We start from the raw sequence: 22,326 nt of genomic DNA, 5'->3' as shown, positions 1-22,326 counted from the left end.
CCACCTACTGGGAAACCCTTGAAAGAATAGGCAATTTTTAGAGTTGCACAAACGAGCCTAGTCCTCAGTGAGAGAGGAGGCGGCCAGTTGAGATGTCGGGCAAGTGCTACCAGACTCCATCAGTCCACAGATCTCTCCCCCAACCCGCCCCAGCGGGCAGGGTGCTGCTCCTGTCTCCTGCTTGGCCTGACTGAACCCCATTTCTCAACGGTCATCTTTGGGGGTTGATTACAAAGCACACGTCATGGATTCTAGAGAGGTATTTTTAAATGTTAAAAACTTTCCTCTAAGAGAGGACAAACAGACCTTAAAGATGATCTCTTTTCACTCTTTCCACTTAACAATATATACCTTTTGACATTTCTCAAGAAAGAGCCTACAGACTAGATATTGTGTCAGGCCTATCTTTCCACGTAGCATCTAACTGAATTCAATCAGCAGATGAGTTTGTAATCCTAACAGCATCCCATGTAGTTAGAACCTCACAATTACAAAGTGCTTCCACATCAGTGATGTCATTTGCTTCTCACAGTAAGCCTGAAGGAAGGAAAAGGAGGTAATGTCACCCCCGTTTTACAGATCAGGAAACTGAGACATACTGCCACTTTGTCTGGCTTATTGGATTAGACAGCAGCTTCCTTGGAAGGCACAGAGGGACTGACTCTGAGGGGGGGTGCGTATGAAAGTTTCAAAACGTGGCAGCAACGTGTCTCTGGAAAACAGGATCCTGAAAAGGGGTTTTCGGGTAAGGATGGGGTAATGAAATACTGGAGCGGGAAGACAAACACTACTTAGGTCACACTGTTGCCTATGGAGAGCTCTGGGTGAATGGCTTCCTTCCCTAACTTTCTGCTTTCTCAGTCCTATGTATTCTTCAAAGCCAAACCCAAATCCCACAGATCCAGGAGCCGTTCTTGAGTATCCAGCACAGAGAAACCATAATAACAACACCTTAAGATTTCCATGTGCCTTAGCTCATTACATCATGATAAGCTTTTGAGGTAGGCTGCAGAGTCAGTTTTACAAATGAAGAAAATGAAGCTCAGAGAGGTTCAGTAACTTGCCAAGCTGACACGGCTAATAAGCAGCAAAGTCCAGATTTCAAACTACATCACATCACAGCTGCCTCACCTTCCTGTACATGTATCACATCTTGTAAATTGCCTGCCCACGTGTCCCTTAGTTCATCAGCCTTTTGTTGTAAGTTCTTTGAGGGCAGACACCAAGCCTTATATTTCTTTCTAACCACCCCCTCCCACAGTTAGCAGAGTCCCATGTACACAGTAGGTTCTCAATAAGCATCATATGTTAAATATCTGTTTGGTAGGAACAGTAGTTATTAAGAGGGATTTTTTGGTACTCGGAATGTCAGGGTCTCTGCTGTATATAATTAAAACAAGAGTGAACATGGAATGTATAATTTCTCCTCGCTCTAGCTTAATCAGGCATTCATTACCATGTCTGATTCTGTGTTATGTGAAAAGAACTGCTTAGTAAGCATTTTCTATGAAGAGGATAGTCAAATACATACAGTTATCAAAGAGATTTAAAAAAAAGGCGAAAACAAAACCATCCAACATATGGAGAGACAATGATCTACATGGCGTACTATTTCACCTGAGACTAAAGAACTTCCAAGGCAAAGAGAGTACTTGACTAATACTGGGAAATTCAAGGTACACCAAGGAGGAAGCAGAGTGCCAAGTGGGTCCTGTACCATCAGACTCTGTCTCAAGAGGACAGATGTTCCATGCAACCGATCGGGGTCAGAAACAGAGAAAGGTACGCTTTCAAGGGCTTCTCTGGGAGAAGGGGTCTGCTTTGAAACCTCTTCAGCATAGCAGCCATTTCACTACCCTCTTCATTGCCAGGCAAACTTAATAAATACGCATGCAATATACAATTTATTACCCTATTGGGTCTCATTCCATTTGCCCTCCCAACACCTCATTGGTCTATAGCTTTGAAAATATAAAGGGCTCGAATAAATTCACTGAGATTAGAATTTTTACGATAGACCTTAGCTCAAGTACTTCTATGTCGACATTTGGTAACCTAAGCTAACAGTACCTACCATATTTTATTGCCAAACCACACATTAGTAATCTTAATAAGCCGCTGAGACGCAGGGCTTCTGACTTCCTTTGTGTTAAAAAGTGCCACATTCTCGTGGGCATTCAACCAACACCAAGCAAGAAGAGCAAACACCAGGTTTGTGGTACCTACATTTGTGTCCTCATGGCTGTGGCCATTGGTCTCGACCAACTCCTTGGTACCCTTCAACTGCAGATTTTAAGAAAAAACAAAACAAAACAAAAAAACCCAAATGAATAAGTAAGCATTATCTACTAAGTGTATATCATCCTGTTAACCCTGATTTATATGAAGCTGCACTTTATGAAACTTCCAACAAGAAAAAAACAGATGGAGCACATAATTCTAACGAGTCTTACTGAAACCAGTTTGAGGCCAATATTTTACGAAACCTGATAGCTGGCAAGAAATAAATGGGCCTTGGTCATTATTTTTAAATAATAAATTAGAAGGCAGTTCCATAGGCATAAAATGCATAAAATTCGTTCTTAAGAATAATAAACGATTTCATTTCCTCGTTGTATTGCTATTAATTTAAACCCTGCAGTGTTTGCAAGTTGCCACTAGCTAAATGATGTTATACTAACAATTATTCGAGAATTATGTGTTTCCCCTTGTTTTAACATGCCGCGGTGCTACTGTACGTGTCCTCCTTGAGAACCTATTTGAATGACTAACATGGTTTCTGGAGGTCTAAAAGAAGATGATTTGCTTCTTTTTGGAAAGGAAGAATTGGGAACACATCTCCTTGGTCACCGAGGCATTAGAAGAAAAGCTATTTCTCAAATGAGATTTTTAACAGTGAACATCTGAAAATGCCTCTCCCTCAGAAGGCTTAGGAGTAATCAGTTATCAGGAGATTTCTGGCAACCTTTAATTGGCATTTTATCCTAGCCTGACTTGAAGCAGACACATGAAGACAGAGAATAAGGGCAAAGGGGAGCAGGTCTTGCAGCTGTTTGCCGGTACTTCTTCCTGGCTTATTATGCTTAGGAAGCAGCATCTTCTGCATCCTCTTTCTTATGCCTAAAATATTCATGGTGGGATATAAATGCTTAAAGTTTGAAAGAAAATAAATGCACCACCAATGTGTTTGATTCAAATGTTGGTTCTTTCGGGCTCTTTGTACATGTTAAAATGAAAGCTTCTTTGATTTTTGTCAGGCGATCTCAGACCCTCAGTAAGAAAACCACACGCTCTCCGTGCCAAGAGAGAGGCTCTGCCAAAACAACGGCGACACGAAGGAGCTGAGGATGGGGCAGCTGACTGTGGGCCAGTGCAGCAGATTAAGACTCACCTCCACATCGTCCTGCTTGAGAAAGAGGCGTGCTGACCTGTGTTCTCTGGGGCTACAACACCGATGTTTCTACCCATAACAAAGACAAGGGAGCACGGGCAATGTGTGATACGCACGAGAAGAACAAGTGCGCCTCAGTGACAGGAGTGCCATCTGTTACCAGAGGGCACAAAGGGACTTAAAAATCCCTCTCTGTTTTCCTGTCTTAAGGTTTTCCTTTCATAGGTGTTCCTCATCTTCTCCTTTTCATCAACCCTCTCTGCTTGTCCCACCTTGTAACTCGTGCTTCTGGGAGTGAAGAGCGGGGTTGGCTCAGAAGAAGGTTTTGTTACTTTCCATCGGAAGTAATGGACTCTGTCCTTGAAGCCTTTCCCACCTTCACATGTTTCCCAGTGCAAACACGCCGTCGCTCTCCACCCATTTAAGTGAATTCCATCGTCCTGCTCCATACTACCTTTTCGTTCCGCTGTGTGTGTGTGTGTGTGTGTGTGTGTGTGTGTGTGTGTGTGTGTGTGTTTCTCTCATCTCGCTCCCCGTCTGTCTGCTGTCTTCTGAGGGATCCACACGGGTCCCCCCCTCTCCTGCCAGCTGAAGCTGCAGGCCAGCCACTGCTCTGCCCTCAAAGGCCTGCTCCCTGCTCTCTCCGGAGCTGCTGCTCTCCTCCAGACGGAGGGGCTAACATCTTGTCTGAGGATACCTGGGCTTGGGGATAGGCTCCAGGTGTTGGAAGCTACCACCTCTGTGAAGGAAATGAAAGGCAGGAGCCAGTGGGGCCTGGTGGGACCTGGTGAAGCTGCATCTTAGCAAACAGAGAGCTTAGGGAATGAGCCTGCCTTCCCTGGGCTGAGGGCTACGGACGGTAAGCGTCTGCCCTCACGACCTGTTCCTTCTTTTCAGGATTTCCATCAAGTGGCAGTCACTTTAAAGAGCAAACTTCCAAGTCTTCAGAGAAGGGTATATCTTTTCCTGTGTGTGTGTGTGTCTATATAATACAGTAAGTCTCCTACATACGAACGAGTTCCGTTCCGAGAACGCGTCTGTAAGTCCAATTTGCTTGTAAGTCCAACAAAGTTAGCCTAGGTACCCAATTAACACAATTGGCTATATAGTACTGTACTGTACTGTAATGGGTTTATAATACTTTTCACACAAATAATACATAAAAAACAAACACAAAAAATAAAGAAAACATTTTTAATCCTACAGTACAGTACCTTGAAAAGTACAGTAGTACCAGCTCCATCACGGCTGCTTTTACGCTTGTTTCTGGACATCCTGGGCTTGAAATAAAGACACTGTACTACTGTACTCTATACAGTACTGTAAAGTACGCAAAAGCACGACCACTTGTAGAGGATGCACGCACGTGACAATGTACGCCAGACACGTGAACTAACTTATGTGATTGGACAGGCGAACGCACATTTACATCTTCGAAAGTCCTCAACTTGAAGGTTCGTACGTAGGGAACTTACTGTAGTAAGACTCTAGGCCCAATCAAATCTCTGGGGGTGAGGCCATCTGTTTAGGCCCTATCTATGCAGGCACTGAAAAGGTGTTTGCATGTATAGCTACTCTACACAAGTCCAAAGAAAGCTTTGTAAAGGCATTGTTCAGAGCGGCAGAGGTGTGTTTTTAAATGTATGTCTGTGTGTGGCGGGAGGCTACAGGGAGATGGAAGGAACGTGTCCATTGCCTGCTCTCATCTACAAGGATGACAGGGGCACCAGGCAAGGGGCTCTCGGGAAAACAGTCTGGTGGCGACAACAGCACCCAAATGCATTTGGCTGTTGTGGGCTCTCTTAAGCTTATGTATTCTCCGTGCCTTTGCTTGAAAAAGAGCCATTCCATGACTACAGCAGATTTAAAAATGCTTCCTTTCCAGTCATATTTCCTAGGTTTTTAATAATTTTAGTTGTTCTGAATCTTGTTCACGTTCCCCATTTATCTTTTTTTTTTTTTTTTAAGTAATGGAGAGTGAAGTGTGATGCTTTACCAAAGCCTGTGTGCGCACATTGCTCTTTAAAAACGCATGCCATGACGACAAGGATATAGCAATGAATTCTGCAAAACTTAGCATCTATTTTTATGACTGGAGTTTGGACTTCGAATCAAAATAAAGGATTTGAGTCATTTAGAGAAAGGAATTCACCCCTCCTCACCCCAGTAAATCAAGGAGGCAGAGAGAGAAAATGTAAAACAACAAAGCTCAGAGCTATGTCTGTTTGATCAGGAGCAAACCTGGACCAAATCAGCTCTACTTTGCTGAAAGCCTTTTAATAATGTAAAAGAAGAAAGAACAGCGACTGCAGGTCTCTTAGACAGTAGGTCATTGTGAATTTTGTCATCAACATTTTTTCAGTTCAATCTAACTTATCCAAAATCATATAATGTAAGCCTCAGTCTAAGTTATTAAATCTATCTTAATCATATAAAGATAACGATTAGCTTTAGAAAGCATTTTCCTCCAAAGCTATAAAAGCTTAAAGACTATCTAACATCTTCACTTTTCCCTCACAATTCACTTATACTTTTAGGGGAAAGTGACTGAAAATATATTTTTTTGAGTCCAAATCATTAAAAAGTTAAAAATCACTTGTAAAGTGACTGAGTCACAGCTGACTAGGCTCATACTCTCCCAACTTCATAGTTTTTTAAAAAAAATATCACTTTTGAAGTTATTTATGTTGTACAAAGGACCTCCTCATATACCACTGTGAGTGAGAATTTTAAAGCAATCTAAATTTGACTACCCCCAAAGGGCTACGGTTACTATATGTGATTTTTTTTCCCCTTCCATTTGCCATTCATTACATCATGGGCAGCATGTGAAGGCCAGAAATGGGAAAGCATTTCAAGAGCTTTCTCAGCTTCTCGCATGTAGATACTGGGCCTAGATTTCACTCAGCTGCCGAGAGATCCATCTTACCCTGCTGTAAGACAATAGTTTCAAATCTACTACTTATCAATGTCAGGCCACACTTTAGTATCAAAGAAAGCCAGGATGAAACGTTCAGATTTACAAACTTCACATAAAAGGTTTGTTGCTCACCCTGGTTAGATAAGTGCCCTGATGCACAGGGGAGAGATTTTTTTTAAATGTCGTTATGAATCAGTCCTTCTGATTCAGATGTCTGCAGGAGGATAGTGGGCTATGCTAAACTCATTTTCCTTGCGATTAGGCTTAAGAGGAAACGAGCTGCTTCCTGTGAAATTTATCTGCATTGCCAATGTTTTAAAACTGTATCAAAATTCATTTGTCTTCTGGAAGAAACTTGCACACATCGCTGGGGGGCTTGGGTGGTCTAAAGAGGTACCAGAGTGAAAGCAGAGATGCTGGAGAGGAGATTATAAATTCTACCTAGCAAAGCTGCTAAGAGGTGGGGAGGGGCCAGGCTGGTCATTTCCAAGATTAACTGCAGCAGTGTTTGCATGTGTGTCGAACATGGGGGAGGCGTGTGTCAGTGTTGGAACTAATTCACGAGTCAGAGCTGTTGCATTCACTTACTTGTTCCTGGAGGACTTTGAGTAATGCTTGTGTGTGTGACTGCTCTTCCTTTGCTTGTTCCAATTCTGACTTTTTGTTGTTTAACTCCTCCTGGATGGTCAGCAATTGCTGTGAAAAGGATATTTAGGATAAGTAGGATTGAAGGCCAATGGAATACTGTAAGATATTGAAAACATCCATTCCAAAACATGAGGAAAAGGTTTGTACATGTCTTAAAGCTTAATCCAGACTTCAGTTGACTTTTTTTAAATGTCTGTTTCACCGCCCCCCCCACCACGTAGTGTAACAAGTGTGCAGTTAACGCCGCAGTATCAGGCTGTTTGTGATACTGATGCACAACGCTTGTTCCAGTGTTTGTGAAGGCACCTTTATATTCCTTTAAACAGATGCGTGTTTGTAAAAATATGTAGAATAGTGGTAAGAAACTAAGACATTGACAGCTGAAGAAATTAAATCATAAAAACACTTAAAATAATGAGTCAACTTGTCCGAGGTTACATCATTTTACATATGACCCTAAAGCTAGCTTTACAGTAGCTCTGTAAAGCTGCTTCACCAGGTGGCTGGGAGCACAAAAGAGCCTTTTACCTTCTCTGTTATGATGGTGATGTTTTATTAGATCAGCAGGACTGAAGTCCAGACTGCAATCAATATATCAGTCGAGAAAACTGCTGATACAAGCTGTCATAACACTCAGCTATGGCCTGCACTGTTGTTTTGAAGCAGGGCCACTGAACGGATTGCTGTTAAGCCTTGAGCGTCCCCTGCCCTATCAATTGTAATGCATGGGGGGGCTTACCTGGCCTGCCAGGAGGATGGGGCTAGCCAGCACTAATTCTTTGGAACGTGGTTATATGCTAATATAGACACAGGCTGGAGAACACATTCAAGAGCTTCAAAACAGGCCCTGGAAGCAGCTCTGTCTATTCAGAGCTTCCTGACAACAAAGGGCTAGTTTGCAAAGACAGAAGTCTGTTTCCTCTGCTCCCACACATGACAAGTGCTGCACTAATGACATGAGAATGTCAGTGCGTTCCTGCCACGAGGGTAGCTGTCTCCACACCAAGGCTGCGACTTCCGGGGCTTGACAAGCTGGCTGCAGAGCTGCCTGGCCAGTTCTGAACTATCAAGGCCGGAATAAACACTGGCACTGGATTCCTGATGCTTCAGGTTGCCAAGTGGAAGGATTAAATTCAATCTTCAAAACTGCTAGTTTCGCAGTACGTTGTCGGGGAGGAAGTACTCAGAAAAACACACTGTGCCTTAACCCCTGGGCTTGCTTGTCTTGTTCCCTTGTCCGGTGCTGGATGTAGAATTAAGAACCTACTTTGGTCCCCCCAGCATAAACAGTGATTTCCTTGCAGTTTTCAAAACACTCAGCGCCCCTTATTTTACCACCTGCCCGTATCATACTCACATATGATGCAATACACACATCCCACACGGGCTCCCTTCACACGTTATGTGATTCAGTTGTGCACCAATTGATTAAAGTGCAGAAACCAGGGGGCCATGTTGTACTCTGGCACCATGATAAGTAATGAAAATGACCATTTCCAAACAGTGGGGAATGACCCTGTTTCTTTTTTTTTTCTTTTTTGAAATGCAGATTTATTTATTTATTCGGTTGCACCAGGTCTTAGTTGCAGCAGGCGTGCTCCGTAGTTGCGGCCAGCAGGCTCCTTAGTTGTGGCATGCGAACTCTTAGTTGCAGCATGCATGTGGGATCTAGTTCCCTGACCACTGATCGAACCCGGGCCCCCTGCACTGGGAGCATGGCGTCTTAGCCACTGCGCCACCAGGGAAGTCCCGACCCTGTTTCTTTATTCTCATTCACGACCAGCCCCAGAACAGTTCTGAGAGGATCTGGTGCTCTGACTTCCATGATGCCTAGTGGATTTTTATGTCATTAGACAATTTCGAATCCACTCCTCAAACCTCCTTTAAAAATGAGCCAAATGAAGGACAGGAAATTGTCTTCAAACGTAGGTAGCTTATGTTCACTCAACTGTAGCACTCGAAGTAGCAAAATTTAGAAACGACTGATGTCCAGCAGAGGGGGACTGGCTACAGTAACGATGGTGCATCTGTGCAATGGGGCACCATGCAGCCATTAAAAATGAAGTTGCACAAGTGTCTCTGGACATAGAATTAACTCATAATATACTGTTCTCCACATGAAAAGTTCAGGCTATGAAAGGGTTTCACTGAATTTTGCAAACTATTCATAGCAACGAATCTGGATACTGTCTCTGGGTGAGTGGGCTTATGGATCTTTCTGTTAGTTTTGCTTGTAATTTTCTGGTATGTCTGTAAAGGAGCAGACACTGCTTTAGTAAGAACAGCAACAACAGCAAACAAATGAACTTAATTAAGGTTGAGGAAAGGACAAAGAAAGGAAAACCACTTGCACACAACTCTCAGCTGTTATTACCAACACTGTGAATAGATCAGAGGGGAAGTGAGAACGCCATTAGGTTTGCCATTGCATCTACACATTTACAACACTGCTTCATGCTATTAAAACGTGCGTGCGCTCGTGTACACACACACACACACACACACACACACACACACACACACCCTTCCCCTGACCTCACTTCCCATGTAAGCATCCATCCGTTCTCACTGTTCCTTGGAATCACACTTTTAAATTTAAAAAAAGTGTGATTCCAAGGACTCATTCCCAGTTCCTTTTCTTCTCATATGTAGGCAACCGCTTTCAACGGTTTCTATCTTTTTTATTTGAATGCGTTGTTCCAAAATATATACTGTTGTTTTGCGAGTATGCATTTGTATGTAAGTGACAGCGTTCATATTTCTTGTTTACTATGTTTTTAAGATCCATGGTGATATGTATATATATCTAACTATTGCTTCTGGTGGTTGCATACTATTTTACGGGGTACGTCCGCCCACTTATACCTATTCCACTCTCCCAGGGAAGGCCCCTCGGATTCTCTCCAATTCTCCTCCCCCTGTGTAAGGCTGTAGTGGGAGATGCTAGGGCTTGTCCCTGTGGACCTGTAGGAGACTTGCCCTGCTGCATATCCAGCAGTGGAGATGCGGGTCATGGGGCATGCCGGGGGAGTTCACTGCCAAAGCTGCGTCACAGAATGGCTGTACCAGCCCACCTGCCCACCAGTGCTATATGAGTAACTGAACCCCACACCCACACTAACACTTTGCATTACCCAACTTCCTAACCTCTGTCAGTCTAATAATATCAAGATTCTTCACCTTGGGACTTCCCCGGTGGTCCAGTGGTAAAGAATCCGCCTTCCAATGCAGGGGACGTGGGTTCGATCCCTGGTTGGGGAACTAAGATCCCACACGCCACGGGGCAACTAAGCCCACGTGCCACAACTCCTGAGCTCGTGTGCCTCAATGAGAGAGCCCCGCGTGCCGCAAACTACAGAGCCCGCGCGCCACAACTAGAGAGAGAAAACCCGCATGCCACAACTAGAGAGAAGCCCGCGAGCCGCAACGAAAGATCCAGCGTGCCTCAGCGAAGACCCCACGTGCTGCAACTAAGACCCGATGCAGCCAAATAAATAAATTAATTTATATATTTTTTTAAAAAAGATTCTTCATCTTTGAAAAATCTCGTACTTTTCTGACCCCCTGGGGTTTTATGCATCTCACATGTCTGCCAGCTTTTGAGGTTTATTGACACTTCTTAAAGGGAGAGTCAAGGGTAGTGGTTTTTGAATCTGGAGAACTTTTCAAACACACTTATTCCTGGGTCCCACAGAAGACCAATGAACTCAGAATATCTAGGGGACGAACCCAGGCAATAATATTTTTTTTAAAAACCTCCACAGATAATTTTAATATGCAACTGGGAAGGAAAACCACTGTCTCTTTAAATGCTTATTTAATCCTGCTACAATGTTGCTTCTGTCCCGAGTACCCTACTCAGACTCTGCTCTTACTAAAGTCACTAACGCTGCTTTTCTAACTGCCAACTAGGATGCCAGGTTCTGTTTGCCTTGGCATGTCCTCTCTCTCCAGGCGATCCTGTTCACACCCACAGCTTCAACTGCACAGGCTCGGCTCCTGCGCTCCTGCTTTTCAAAGCTGACCTCACAGCCTCCGCCCCTCCTACTGCCCACCAGACCCTTTCCCTACAGTGTTTCAAACTGTGCTTACTATCACTCTGCCCCCACAAGGCTAATTCTATTCCCCTGGTAACCAGAGTTAAAACCTTGAGGTCCATGCCCACCCTTTCATCACCCTCACAACCTCTCTGCCCATTCCTCTGCCTTCTCTCCAACCATCTTCACTGTCATGGTTAGGATGAGCATCTCTCTTCTGGATCTGCTTTTTCTTCCTGTCATTCACCCTACACTCCTGAGAAAATTGGCCACCTAAGAATCAAAGTGCTCCTGTGCTTAAGAAATACCATTGATCCCCCAATCTCTACTGGATAAAATCCAAACCACTGGCTGTGTCGTCCTTCCCCAGACACGCTAGGTCCTTTCATGACTCTATGAAAAGCTCACTACCCAGAATTCTGCCTGGCAGATTCCTATTCATTTTTTAAAGCCAACTTAAAGAATGTTTTCGGGCTAACGTCAACCCATATGATGACTTCATACGATAGAAAAGAGCCCCATCCTCTAGGCAGACAGGACCCTTCACTAAGGCACATGGTTGGGCAGGAGAGTAGGGGCTTGATTTCATTCCCTTTCACCCATTTGGCCTGGTGCCCTTGTCCAGGGCAAAACCCGCACAACTATAAGCAGTGGTCTTGGTTTCTTCCTCAATAAAGACCCCCTCTGATCACCCAAGCAAAGTTAGCTGTTCTAACTTCCATGCTCCAAAAGCACTTTTATATGATATATTACATTTCATAGCTATCTCCCCAACTAGCCTACATCCACCAATGGTAGGGCCCATAACTGGGTTACCTCTAACACACAGCAGGTGCTGAATGAATAAATGAGTAAAGAGGTGAATGAACGCTTGCTCTGGTTTCCCCAATTCTATGAGATTAAGCCATGATCTAGCAAAAAACAAAACAAAGGAAAAACAAAACACACACACACACACACACACACACACACACAAAAGCCAAAACGAGAACAATAACAAAAACAACCTGAGCCTCTATCACTGGGTAATTTATTGTTCTAGACATATGGGTGTATGAAATCTTCAGAGGAAAATAGCACTTAAGACATTTGGATTCTTTACTCTGGAAGTTCCAGATACCATCCTTAATCTATAGGGGAATATTTCTTAAAAGTCTAAGAAAATCAATCAGTGAATTTATAATTATGTAATTTCTTCCCCATGTTCCACCAAAAAGCAAACAAATAAACCAAAACCACCACTAGAGGAAAAACAAAATAAACACCCCTAGACTATTTTCTGCATTCTTTCAAATGAATTGTTTCTTTTGTTTACAAAAGGTAAACTCACGAATCTAATATTTACGTATTCAAAACAGTGGTGATTGAAAACTGTGATTGTTCATATGACTACATGTCTTATAAAAACAATGAGATAGTCTGCAACTAGATAATTTAAGTCAGCCTTTCTGGTCTTTTTTCACTTGAAATCTGTGAGACTGTATAAGATTCTTTCCAGTTTGAATTTTTAAGTTCCAGAGTACCTCAATTACAGAAGTTCACAGGCAGTTAGAACTTAATCAGAAGAGCCTCTCGGTTGGACTGGCTGACTGCAGCATAATTTTAATTTAACACTGGGAAGTGTGGCATTAAACGGATGCACTATTACATTTTTGGTGGTTACAACTGAGTGTGTTCCAATTAGGCAATTATCCATATGCCAATCAAGTGCAAACACTCTGGCAGACAATAACAGGTAAATAAACGCCGTACCTGACACATCTTCATATTTCCAGGCCACTGATTTAATAGGATCATTTGTAATGCTCTTTGGGGATGTAGACTTCCGTGTGTAATGGGTCTTTCTCTCTGACAAATTCGAAGAGCATTATCAGTGTTATCTGGCGCCCCAGAATATGTGAGGTCACGTTTCCATTTTTACAGATGCGCGAATCATAGGCACCCAGAGGTTAAGTCATGTAGCCGAGGCCACGGTATCGGGGAGAGACCTACCACTTGCACAACTCCATTTTCCTACTTCAAACTGTGGTTTCTACCCTGACAACCACACTGATTCGTCAATTTGAAATGGAAATCAGGACATGCCAGACTTAAAACCCTCCTAGCAATGACTTCTACCTAGGCATTCACCATTTCCACTTAAGACCGAGGCTGCTGGAGACGTGCCTTTGTGCATCCTTCTGTGAGCGCTGTGGTGGATTTAACTTTCCTTTAAAAACTGTAACCCTTTCCTTGTCTTTTTCCCTTAAATTTTATAATTTTGTCACTAAGGTCAAGTCTTTATATAGCTAACATATCAGATAAGGTTAGATTCCATGAAAGCCCCAGACTACGGTGCAGATTCTCTGTATGAAAGAACACCAGCAATGTCTCATGACAAGCTGACACTCACTGAATGGTGCCGCCTCAGGAATCTCTGGCAGGACTGGGGAGCTGCTGGGGGATGGAGCTGCTGGGTGGCATGAAACTGAGAGCATCTGACTTTGCGTCTTCCATGGTGGTGGAGGAGTACTCTTTCTAAATTCACCGTGGTGGCAGGTCACGTGAACTCGTGCCACTAGGTAGATATAATATATACTGATAGTGACTGACACCTATACACACACACACACACACACACACACACACACATTTTCTCTCTTTCCCTCTTCCCCTCATTTCAAGATTTCCCCAGTGACTGGCTCTATGTTCAGTTCTTTTAAAACAATCCAGTAACATTCAATTATCAATCAATCAAGCAATCATTCATTTATCCATTCTTTCAATCATCACTTATCTCCTAAGTACACAGCGCTGAGCTAGACAGTATGGAGGACAGGGAGGAAACAGACACAAAGTAGCCTGTCCTCAAGATGCTGGGTCACGAAGATGCTAGTCTATCCACTAAAATGAATTTAGGGTGGCACAAAATACTCTAATAGTGGCTACAACCAATGTGGTTTCCCTAGGAGATTCTCGGGGATCAGTTCATGTGTTAGGAGAACATGACCTCAGGGGATCCATTTTGAATCAGAACTTGTTCTCTACTCATTAGAAATGAGCCACCAAATACTAATGCTTAAAGTCTGGAAATATTTGAGCCCATACAGTGTCACCAATTTTTAATGTGTTTTTGCTCTTTTGATTCAGTTTTAATAAATGTTATTCCATCTCCATAACTTTGCTATAAATTCGATGCCCTACTTAGTGGGATAAGCCTTTAAAGGCCAGTAGGATATCGCCTAAGGAAACGAGGTCCGCTGGCTTCCAAAGAGAGTTTTCCACCAAAGGCCAGGGTGGGTGTGACTATGTCTGGACAGACCGATCAGCAGTTGTTTTAATGTCTAGACTGGGGGGCAATGCCTGTGGGCATCCAGCATCGCCATGTCTGCACACCTTGTCTCCAACCTGATTACTCCGCGTATTTCAGCCTGCCATCTGAACCCCACCTGTGGCCAGCTCTGCCAGATCCTTGTCATCTTGGCCTGCTACAAGGCGAGGGGATCCGCTCATTCGTCCCTTCCTGCTTGGTGAGATCCTGCTACCCAAACACAGCTCCCTGCTTCTGCTGCTTTTCTCCCCAGGCTCTCCAGACCTTCCACCCCTCAGCCCTGCTTTGCTTCTCACTGACTTCAGAACCACTTAGGAAGGGCAGCCCTAGGCCCCACTGCTGAAGTCTGCCTGTTCCCACCTCACATCTAACACTGAATCCCGAGCCAATCCCTGATTGTTGGGAAAAGCCTGAGATGTAAAAAAATCAAGTGCATATTATCACAACCTAAGAGCAAGGCTTTGCCTAAAGGCAAACATATCTAACAGTATTCCTGACAAAGGAGAGAAACCTGGCTCAGGGGAAGGACAGTCATTTACTACCTGGTACCCACAACGTTCACTTTTCTCCTTGGGGAAAAAAAAAAAGATGGAATTGAACTAGTTTGAATTTTTTTGTCGCACGAGGTGGCAAGACTACTCCAAATTTATTCTTGTTTAAAATGTCATCTGCTTCTACCTGCGGATGAAACTGCGCGTCAATTTATATCAAGGTCCAAGGGTGACCAAGCCTGTGGCCTGGTTTATCCATCCCAGTGCCTCCCTCTCTGCCACCAGCTCAGTGACCCCTGGGGGAGAAACATCTTTTGGAGAGAACCCCACCATTTAGATGACTGATAGCAGGAACACCAGATCATAGGAATGAAATTGTGCTCAAGGTCTAATATCCTATTACACCAGGCTATACATATTTAATTCCTTGGGTCTTTCCTCATAAATCAATTCCTTCAGGCCCTTAATCTCGTCAATATCTTTTCTGATACTGAATTTTAAATGCCATTCTCGTTGCTAGGCAGAAAGGCAATCTCTTACTCGTGATGGGATCAGGTTTCATTTACAACCGAGAGATGCTTGGAGGAACCTGGCCCTGTTCCCTGACCCTGCTGTTAAGATCCTAATGCCGGTCAGAGCCAAACAGCCCAGGTGCAGGTCTGACAGGGCTGGCCCTCCAAGAGGTCAAGACAAGGAACCCTGGGGTCATGCCTATCGGTACCCTGGGAGCCTGGGACAGCTCTGGGAGACTGGGGAGAAGGCAGAAGTAAGTGTTTTCAAGGGTGTGGATCCTCAAGGGGGTCCCTGAGACATGAGGCACCCTGCCACCCACCCAGGGCGGTGTGCTCTGACAGGGGTTCCCTTCTCTGAACAGATGAGCAAGGGCCTGACCGAGGACACAGACACTGGAGCAAGATCTCGCGGGACGTGGGCGAAGGGAGGCCATGGGCCATAGGTTCCCTGGAGGGGAAGCGTACAACCCAGAGGGCAAGGGTTTGGAGCTGGAATGTTTCCAGGTTCCCTGAGGCTGGCCTCTAACGCTGGTGTTTCCCCTGCTGCAGGGAAAGGGAAGAATCCCTGAATTCTGTGAGCCGTGCAAAATTGCCGAAGGGAAGCAGGAGCGATAAATGTAAGACTTCAAGAGTGACCGAGAATTGGGAAACGCAGGTAACCACTGAGCTGCAGATTTGGGGGCCTAAGTCTGCAGGCAGTGGAAGGACTCCAAGGGCCCAAGGGCGGGGCTCTGGGAGCTGTCGACCTCGGTGCAGGAAATAAGCAGGTGCAACTGCACAACACTTAATGGTAATCAAACTAACCGAAGGTCCATCCACTGATTGTCAGCGTGCACCAGCAATTCTAACATAATCGGTGATAAAATCCTTTGTTGATCTAAAGCCTAACCAATTGCTGCCGTTACTGATGAGAGTCAATATACATGTGCAAGCTTCAAATGAGCATAGTTTCACTTCTTACCCTTTAATAAACATACTCGATGTAGAAATGAATTTGGAAAATGTCAGTAACATAGTCTGCTCCCATCCCACCCCTCCCCCACCCCCATATGCTCACACGGGACTCAGCTACACCCAGTTTTTGGATTTTGAGCTTGTCTCAGACACAGTGTCTCCAATCCCTGTAGCACTACATGTATTCTTACATTTCTACAGTAGATTCGAAATAAACAATGGTAGCACAGTTATTGCGAAGACTGAGAACCAAAACTGAGCTACTTCATTCCACAGGACCTCTTAAAAAATTTTTCTGTCTAAAATTTGAAACAGTGAAACATGGTGAGAACCATGAGTTGTATTATTTTTGTTGAGTGCAAATTTTAGTTCTTATGTTACATATTTTTACTGAATTTTAATATTTTACAAGTTGAAATGAGTTCTTTCAAAACTATTGACTGTTTGCCTTAAAGCTTTAAGGACAGATCAAGAAAATGTTACCAAATCAGTGGTACTACTAGCAGTTGCCTAAATTTTATCTTTTGCATTTGGATTTGTTAAGATTCATGTATTTACTGGACAATTATTTACAGACTGTAATATATTAACTATAATCAAAAGATCAAAGTTCAAACTGTTAGGTGGGTTAAAAAAATTATTTAATAGAGAGTTGTGATTTTTCCCTTACATTGTACTATTTTATTTAAAAAGTTTTTTACAGGCATAATTATATGTGAAATTCAATATAAGAAAAATTTCACTGTATTTCTTTCTTGGCCATTATTATTACTTGCTTCATTTCATGATTATTACTGAAAATAATTTTGTCGTGTAGCATAGGAGGACGTTTAGAAAAGGACCCCCTCGGAATGTCAAGTTACACCAGGCACACCCCTGGCACGCAGCCCAGGGTCTGGGCAGGAGAGGAGATCATGACCTTGGGAGGGGAGAAATGTGTCATCCGACATGGTTTTAGAGACCATTTCCTTTACTTGGATATCCTCCTGGGAGGGCCCTGTGTAAAAGACAAGATACCCTTTGGCATTTGTATAATCCAATGGAGTTACTTATCATGATACACTATACCCCGATAAGGCAACATTATTATGAAAAGAAACACAGCCAAGGATTGGAGAAAAGGCAAAAAAATAAGCCCCAGGTCATTGTCTCAAGGTTAATATGGTTAGCTCTATCGCTGACTTGCTGTGTGACCTCGAGCAAGCCACTTTACTGCTCTGGTCTCCTCTTTCCCTCACAACTGTCTCATGAGGAATGCTTTATCATTTGCAAAGCAACACATCAATTAATGTCTTGCTTACTGAACGCAGGAAAAGAAGATGCAAAAGTGGCTTAGAAGACTCAAAAACCTATTTTCTCTTCTTCAGATGATTTTCTTTTTAATAGTGTGATTTGCAGCGTCGTTTCAACTTCCTGTTTTTCACTTTCCTCACATGTTAAATCAAGATGACAATACTCATGAGTGGGATACTATGAGACTAAAGAACATCCATTAATATGTGAGGCTCCTTAATGGCAAAGGGTACTAAGTTAAATGAAAGGGCTGTTACTATCCTCTTTGCAAAAATGGACAGACTAAGGTCAAGTGAGTGGGCCTTACATGAGTGGGCACTCCTGGGGATTAATATTCATAGTGGAAGGTCTGTTGTTCAGTCCCATCCTGGCCATGGCTGGTTGTCCTCCTTCAGCCAATTTTCAAAACACAGGGCCAGCCAACTTGAATTAACACCATTCATGCAATTCCCAAGAGAAGGTGTCAAATGCATTGCCGAAGTAGGAATATATATCAGTGATATTCCCTCTGTTGCCTCTGCTGGCAATTCCGCTGCAAACGATAATCCAATTTGCTGGGATTTATTTATTCTTGTCACTTTTTTTTGGCAATTATATAAGGTGGTCATCACCCCAGCCTCTGGGCACATGTACAGCTGTTAATGTAGAAATTTAAAATATTAACATGCTTTCCAGCCAGGTTGGCCCATTTACTTCAAACAAGAACCTAATTGCACAGCTGGGTCTTGCATTGTGCCCCAAAGGCCAAAAGAGATTCGTTCTTTCTCTGCAGGGTTTATAACCCAGTCACGATCAGAGCTTATAGCTAGAAAACACTTTATGGGTGACTTGTGACCAAAATCCTGTGGTCATCTTTGGAGTTGGCTTATGCAAAGTGATCTGGGCCTCATTAACAGTTCAGCCCATGGAGAGCCAAACCATGCTCTTTCTGGCATCAATAACAGATACTACCACCATCAGTGACCACCTTGACTGCAGTTTTAGGAAAGCAGCTTTTGACTTAATGGTTACAGAGCAAGAACGTGAGTTGTGGTTTTGAGAGCTTTTAGTGGAATCCTAATTGGTGAGAAAGTTGTAATGATCTAACATGTAAATGAAGAGAGACAATACAGCTGAAAGTTCTACCTCTACATCAGCCACAGATGTCTGACTAGGAACGGACATGGGTCATCACCTATGCTGCTTAACTCTTGATTAATGGTAGAACCTGAGTGAAGCTAATTCAATGATAACAATATACCCAATTTTCCTTTGTCAGCGCAAGTTGACGTTTTTATGGCTAGGAGACTCAGACATCTAGGGGCAGGGTGAGGAGAGGAGAACTGTCCCTGAACTGAGTGCTGTGAATCTTTAGTGGCTCTGCAACAAGGTTTGCAAATAATGGGCACATTCGTCTGTCACAGAGAAAGTGTGAGGCAGAGGATGTCTGCTCGTTCCCCAAAGTCTCCACGTTATTTTAATACACTGGGGCTGGTCTGGGACCCCTCATTAGGAGTCTCAGAGTAACCAGAACCTCGTGGAGGTCTCCAAGTTTCACCTGTTCCTTGTTCCAGAGCCAAGCCCTGGGGAGACAGGTGAAGGCCTCACCAGATAAGGACAGTCTCCCTGAGGGGCTTTAACCACCTGCAGGTGGTCTCCGTGGCAATTACTTAGCCTCTGGACTATATCAGGTTTGCCCAGTCCCTGAACTGCAGACTGTCTTTAAGGAAAAAAACAAACAAAACCGCAGCAACAATAGCAGCAGCTGCAAGAGAAAAGCTCAACAGAGACTGCCACTGTGAAATGTGCCACATATTCTTAATATCTGGGGCTGAGATCCATTGGGTAAAGTAAAATATAGCACCACCCATTTTGCATAGCTCTCAAGGATGCAGACAGAAAATTACCATTTTAAACCAATCTTCTCTGCTTCTGGAACATTAAACATAGGAAGCACTAAAGAAGTGAGCTGAATCGCTCAGACCCTTTACAATAAATTGTGTCAGCATGGCCATGAATGGTAACAGCAAAAAAGGGTCCCAAGGTATAAAAATTAAGAGAAATTAAAGCTGTAGCTCTACACTTAATACCAATATCAATCTACCCTGTGATGATGTGTTCCTCCAGCCTTAGCAATCCCTCAACTTGAGATCGGCGATTGCATGCAATTTAACATTACATGTGGGAAGTCTACCCATGTCCTTCTAATGAAAATTTCAATCACAGGTTTTGCTGAAGTCAGCTGAAAGGCCAGCTTCTAACAAAGACGGCACAGAAAAGATCATCTTGTGTGATACACAGCTAGTTAAGTGTGCATTCTAGAAATAGGGAAATCAACACCAAGATTAGTGTTGATGACTTTAATTTTTTTCCAAAAGAAAGAATAGGGAGACCACATTTTTAGGGTCTGCCAATAGACTCTATATAGCAGTGATTTTTACTTCCTGATGACAATTTGAAAATGTAAATCATGATACAAGTAAGTGACATAAAGCAGTTATATTCTAATTCAAGTGATTATATCAGGATTAAGAAGGATTATGTGAGAATTACTTTGGGAAGTTTAAAAAAAACCACCTGTTTTGCCACTGAGTTCACTGTGGATAATCTTTAAAAAGATATGAAAGTTTTCTTTTATTCCAAGTTGTTACAATCTTCATTTTTTTCTGTAGTTTCATATTATGAATGGATATTCAGTAGCTATTAAAAAGGTTGTCTTATTCGGGTTTAACCTGTTAATGGGATTATATCATATTAATAGACTTTTGTAACATTGAACCAACCTTGCATTCCTGGAATAAATCCAGTTTGGTGGTTTATAAAATACCAGATTAAATTAGCTTTTAAAAAGGAATTTTAAATCTATGTTCATAAGTGAGACTGACCTGTAATTTCCGCCCCTCTTTTTTACTGCCTTTGTCCTGTTTTGATATCAAGTGTACTAGGTACACTAGCCTTATGAGTTAGTTGGGAGGCGTCTCCTCCTTTTCTATTCGCTGAACAATTTTGCAAAAGATGGGCATAATCTTCCTTGAATGTTTGGTAGAACCTTCCAGTAAATCTATTTTGGATCTGTTGCTTTGATGTAAGATTTTAAGTTTCTAACTCCAATTTTTTTATGAGCTCATCCAGGCTTTCAATTTTTTCCTGATTTAATTTTGATAAGGTTTTTTTTTTTTCCTTTAGGAATTTATTTATATCACCTGAGTTTAAAAATTTGTAGTAAAACTATTCCTGATTTTTTCATAGTTCTTTAATCTCTGTCACATCTATAGTTATAACTCATTTTCTTTTAAAATATTGTTTATTAAGTTATTCTCTTTATCATCAGTGTTGCCAAATTTTTCCATTCTATTAGTCTTTTCAAATAGCAACTTTTGGCTTTGTTGATCTTCTCTAATGTATGACTTTGTTATTTTAGTAATTTCTATCCTTACCTTTATTTATCTTTCTTTCTTTGTGTTTATTTATTTTTTTTTGTAATAAGAGTTGGATGCTCATTCCTGTTTCCAGTTTTCTTTTTTCCTTAAACAGACATTTAAAAGTTTAAAATTTTTCCTCTAGGTTCTGTTTTAGCTGCATCCCACAAGTTTTGATATGCTGTATTTTAATTATCAACTATTTCCAACTATTTTAAAATTACAACTCTGATTTCTTTTTAGACCTGTGGATTTAGATGTGTGTTTTAAAATTTCTAAGTACATAGAATTTATTTTAGTTATCTTTTGTGACATTGATTTCTAACAATTTTATTGTGATCAGAAAATATTATCACCCCTTTGAAATTTGTTGAGACTTGCCTTAAGGTCTAGTATGGGATTAATTTTTGTAAATGCCCCACATATATTTGAAAAGTACAGTTTTCTGTACAGCTCCTGCCAATCAAGATTATAGGAGCTGAGTGCTATGTAAATGCTTCATCAACTGCAAACATCAGCAGGAACAGCAAGAAGGGAACAGCAGAGCTGCTTAGGAAAATGTCCTCACTCCCTGACATCTTCTAGGGTCTTTCATTCAAAGTAGGCTTGGCATGTTGCCACTGTCCTTTAAGTATCGACGTGTGATGTAAGCTCACTTTCAAAAGATTAGGAAAAACAATCAGGAAGAAATTTTAAGCACTCTATTGCCTGGCTTGGAGTCTTCTTACTACTCTTTCTAAGCCTTGGTTCCTTGATAAGTATGATAAAAATGTCAACTCCCAGGATGCAAGGCTCTTAAAGTATTTGGATAGTAGAAAACATTGTCTGAACAGAAACATTTGTGACTGCACGTACACACACTCAGCGTAAGTAAAAACACAACAGCTTATTTCCCAAGGTTGTAGTCATTCTTTCATAGCCCTGGGGCCACACCAGATGACGTCAGTGACTAATAAGCTCCTCAGCATCTAATACCAGCAGAGAGCATTCATGACCCCTAAAGACAGAAGGGCTCCATCAATCCTTACACTTCAACAAAGATTTGTCAGGAATCTGGTTCTATTCAATCAATGAGATGAGATTATTATGTATTCAGGCATGAGTAGGAAGAGCAGCAGAGGTTATGAATGAGGGAAGCTGGGGCTTCCCTGGTGGCGCAGTGGTTAAGAATCCGCCTGCCAATGCAGGGGACACGGGTTTGAGCCCTGGTCTGGGAAGATCCCACATGCCGTGGAGCAACTAAGCCCGTGAGTCACAACTACTGAGCCTGTGCTCTAGAGCCCGCGAGCCACAACTACTGAGCCCGAGTGCCACAACTACTGAAGCCCACGCACCTAGAGCCCTGTGCTCCACAACAACAGAAGCCACGACA

General features: G+C 42.6%; 1 protein-coding gene across 6 annotated transcripts in view; it reads right to left on the bottom strand.

The window, feature by feature from the left end:
- The window catches only part of ENOX1 (ecto-NOX disulfide-thiol exchanger 1), a 300,621-nt gene that overhangs the window by 92,096 nt on the left and 186,199 nt on the right, over positions 1–22,326 (bottom strand). For 4 of the 6 annotated variants that reach the window (XM_082365418.1, XM_082365422.1, XM_082365419.1 and 1 more), the window contains exons 11-12: positions 6,900–7,007; positions 2,227–2,283 (exon numbers count right to left, since the gene is read on the bottom strand). The exons of 1 other annotated variant lie outside the window; for it this stretch is intronic. In XM_082365418.1, coding sequence (XP_082221544.1) covers positions 2,227–2,283; positions 6,900–7,007 — 165 coding nt within the window. The remainder of the gene's footprint in view (positions 1–2,226; positions 2,284–6,899; positions 7,008–22,326) is intronic. One more of the 6 variants, XM_082365420.1, reaches the window with a different exon arrangement.

The sequence above is a fragment of the Balaenoptera borealis genome (assembly GCF_965194805.1).
Source record: "Balaenoptera borealis genome assembly, chromosome: 18".
NCBI classification, from domain to species: domain Eukaryota; kingdom Metazoa; phylum Chordata; class Mammalia; order Artiodactyla; family Balaenopteridae; genus Balaenoptera; species Balaenoptera borealis.
The sequence above is the reverse complement of the archived record's forward strand: the minus strand, read 5'-3'. Positions and strand labels throughout refer to the sequence as shown.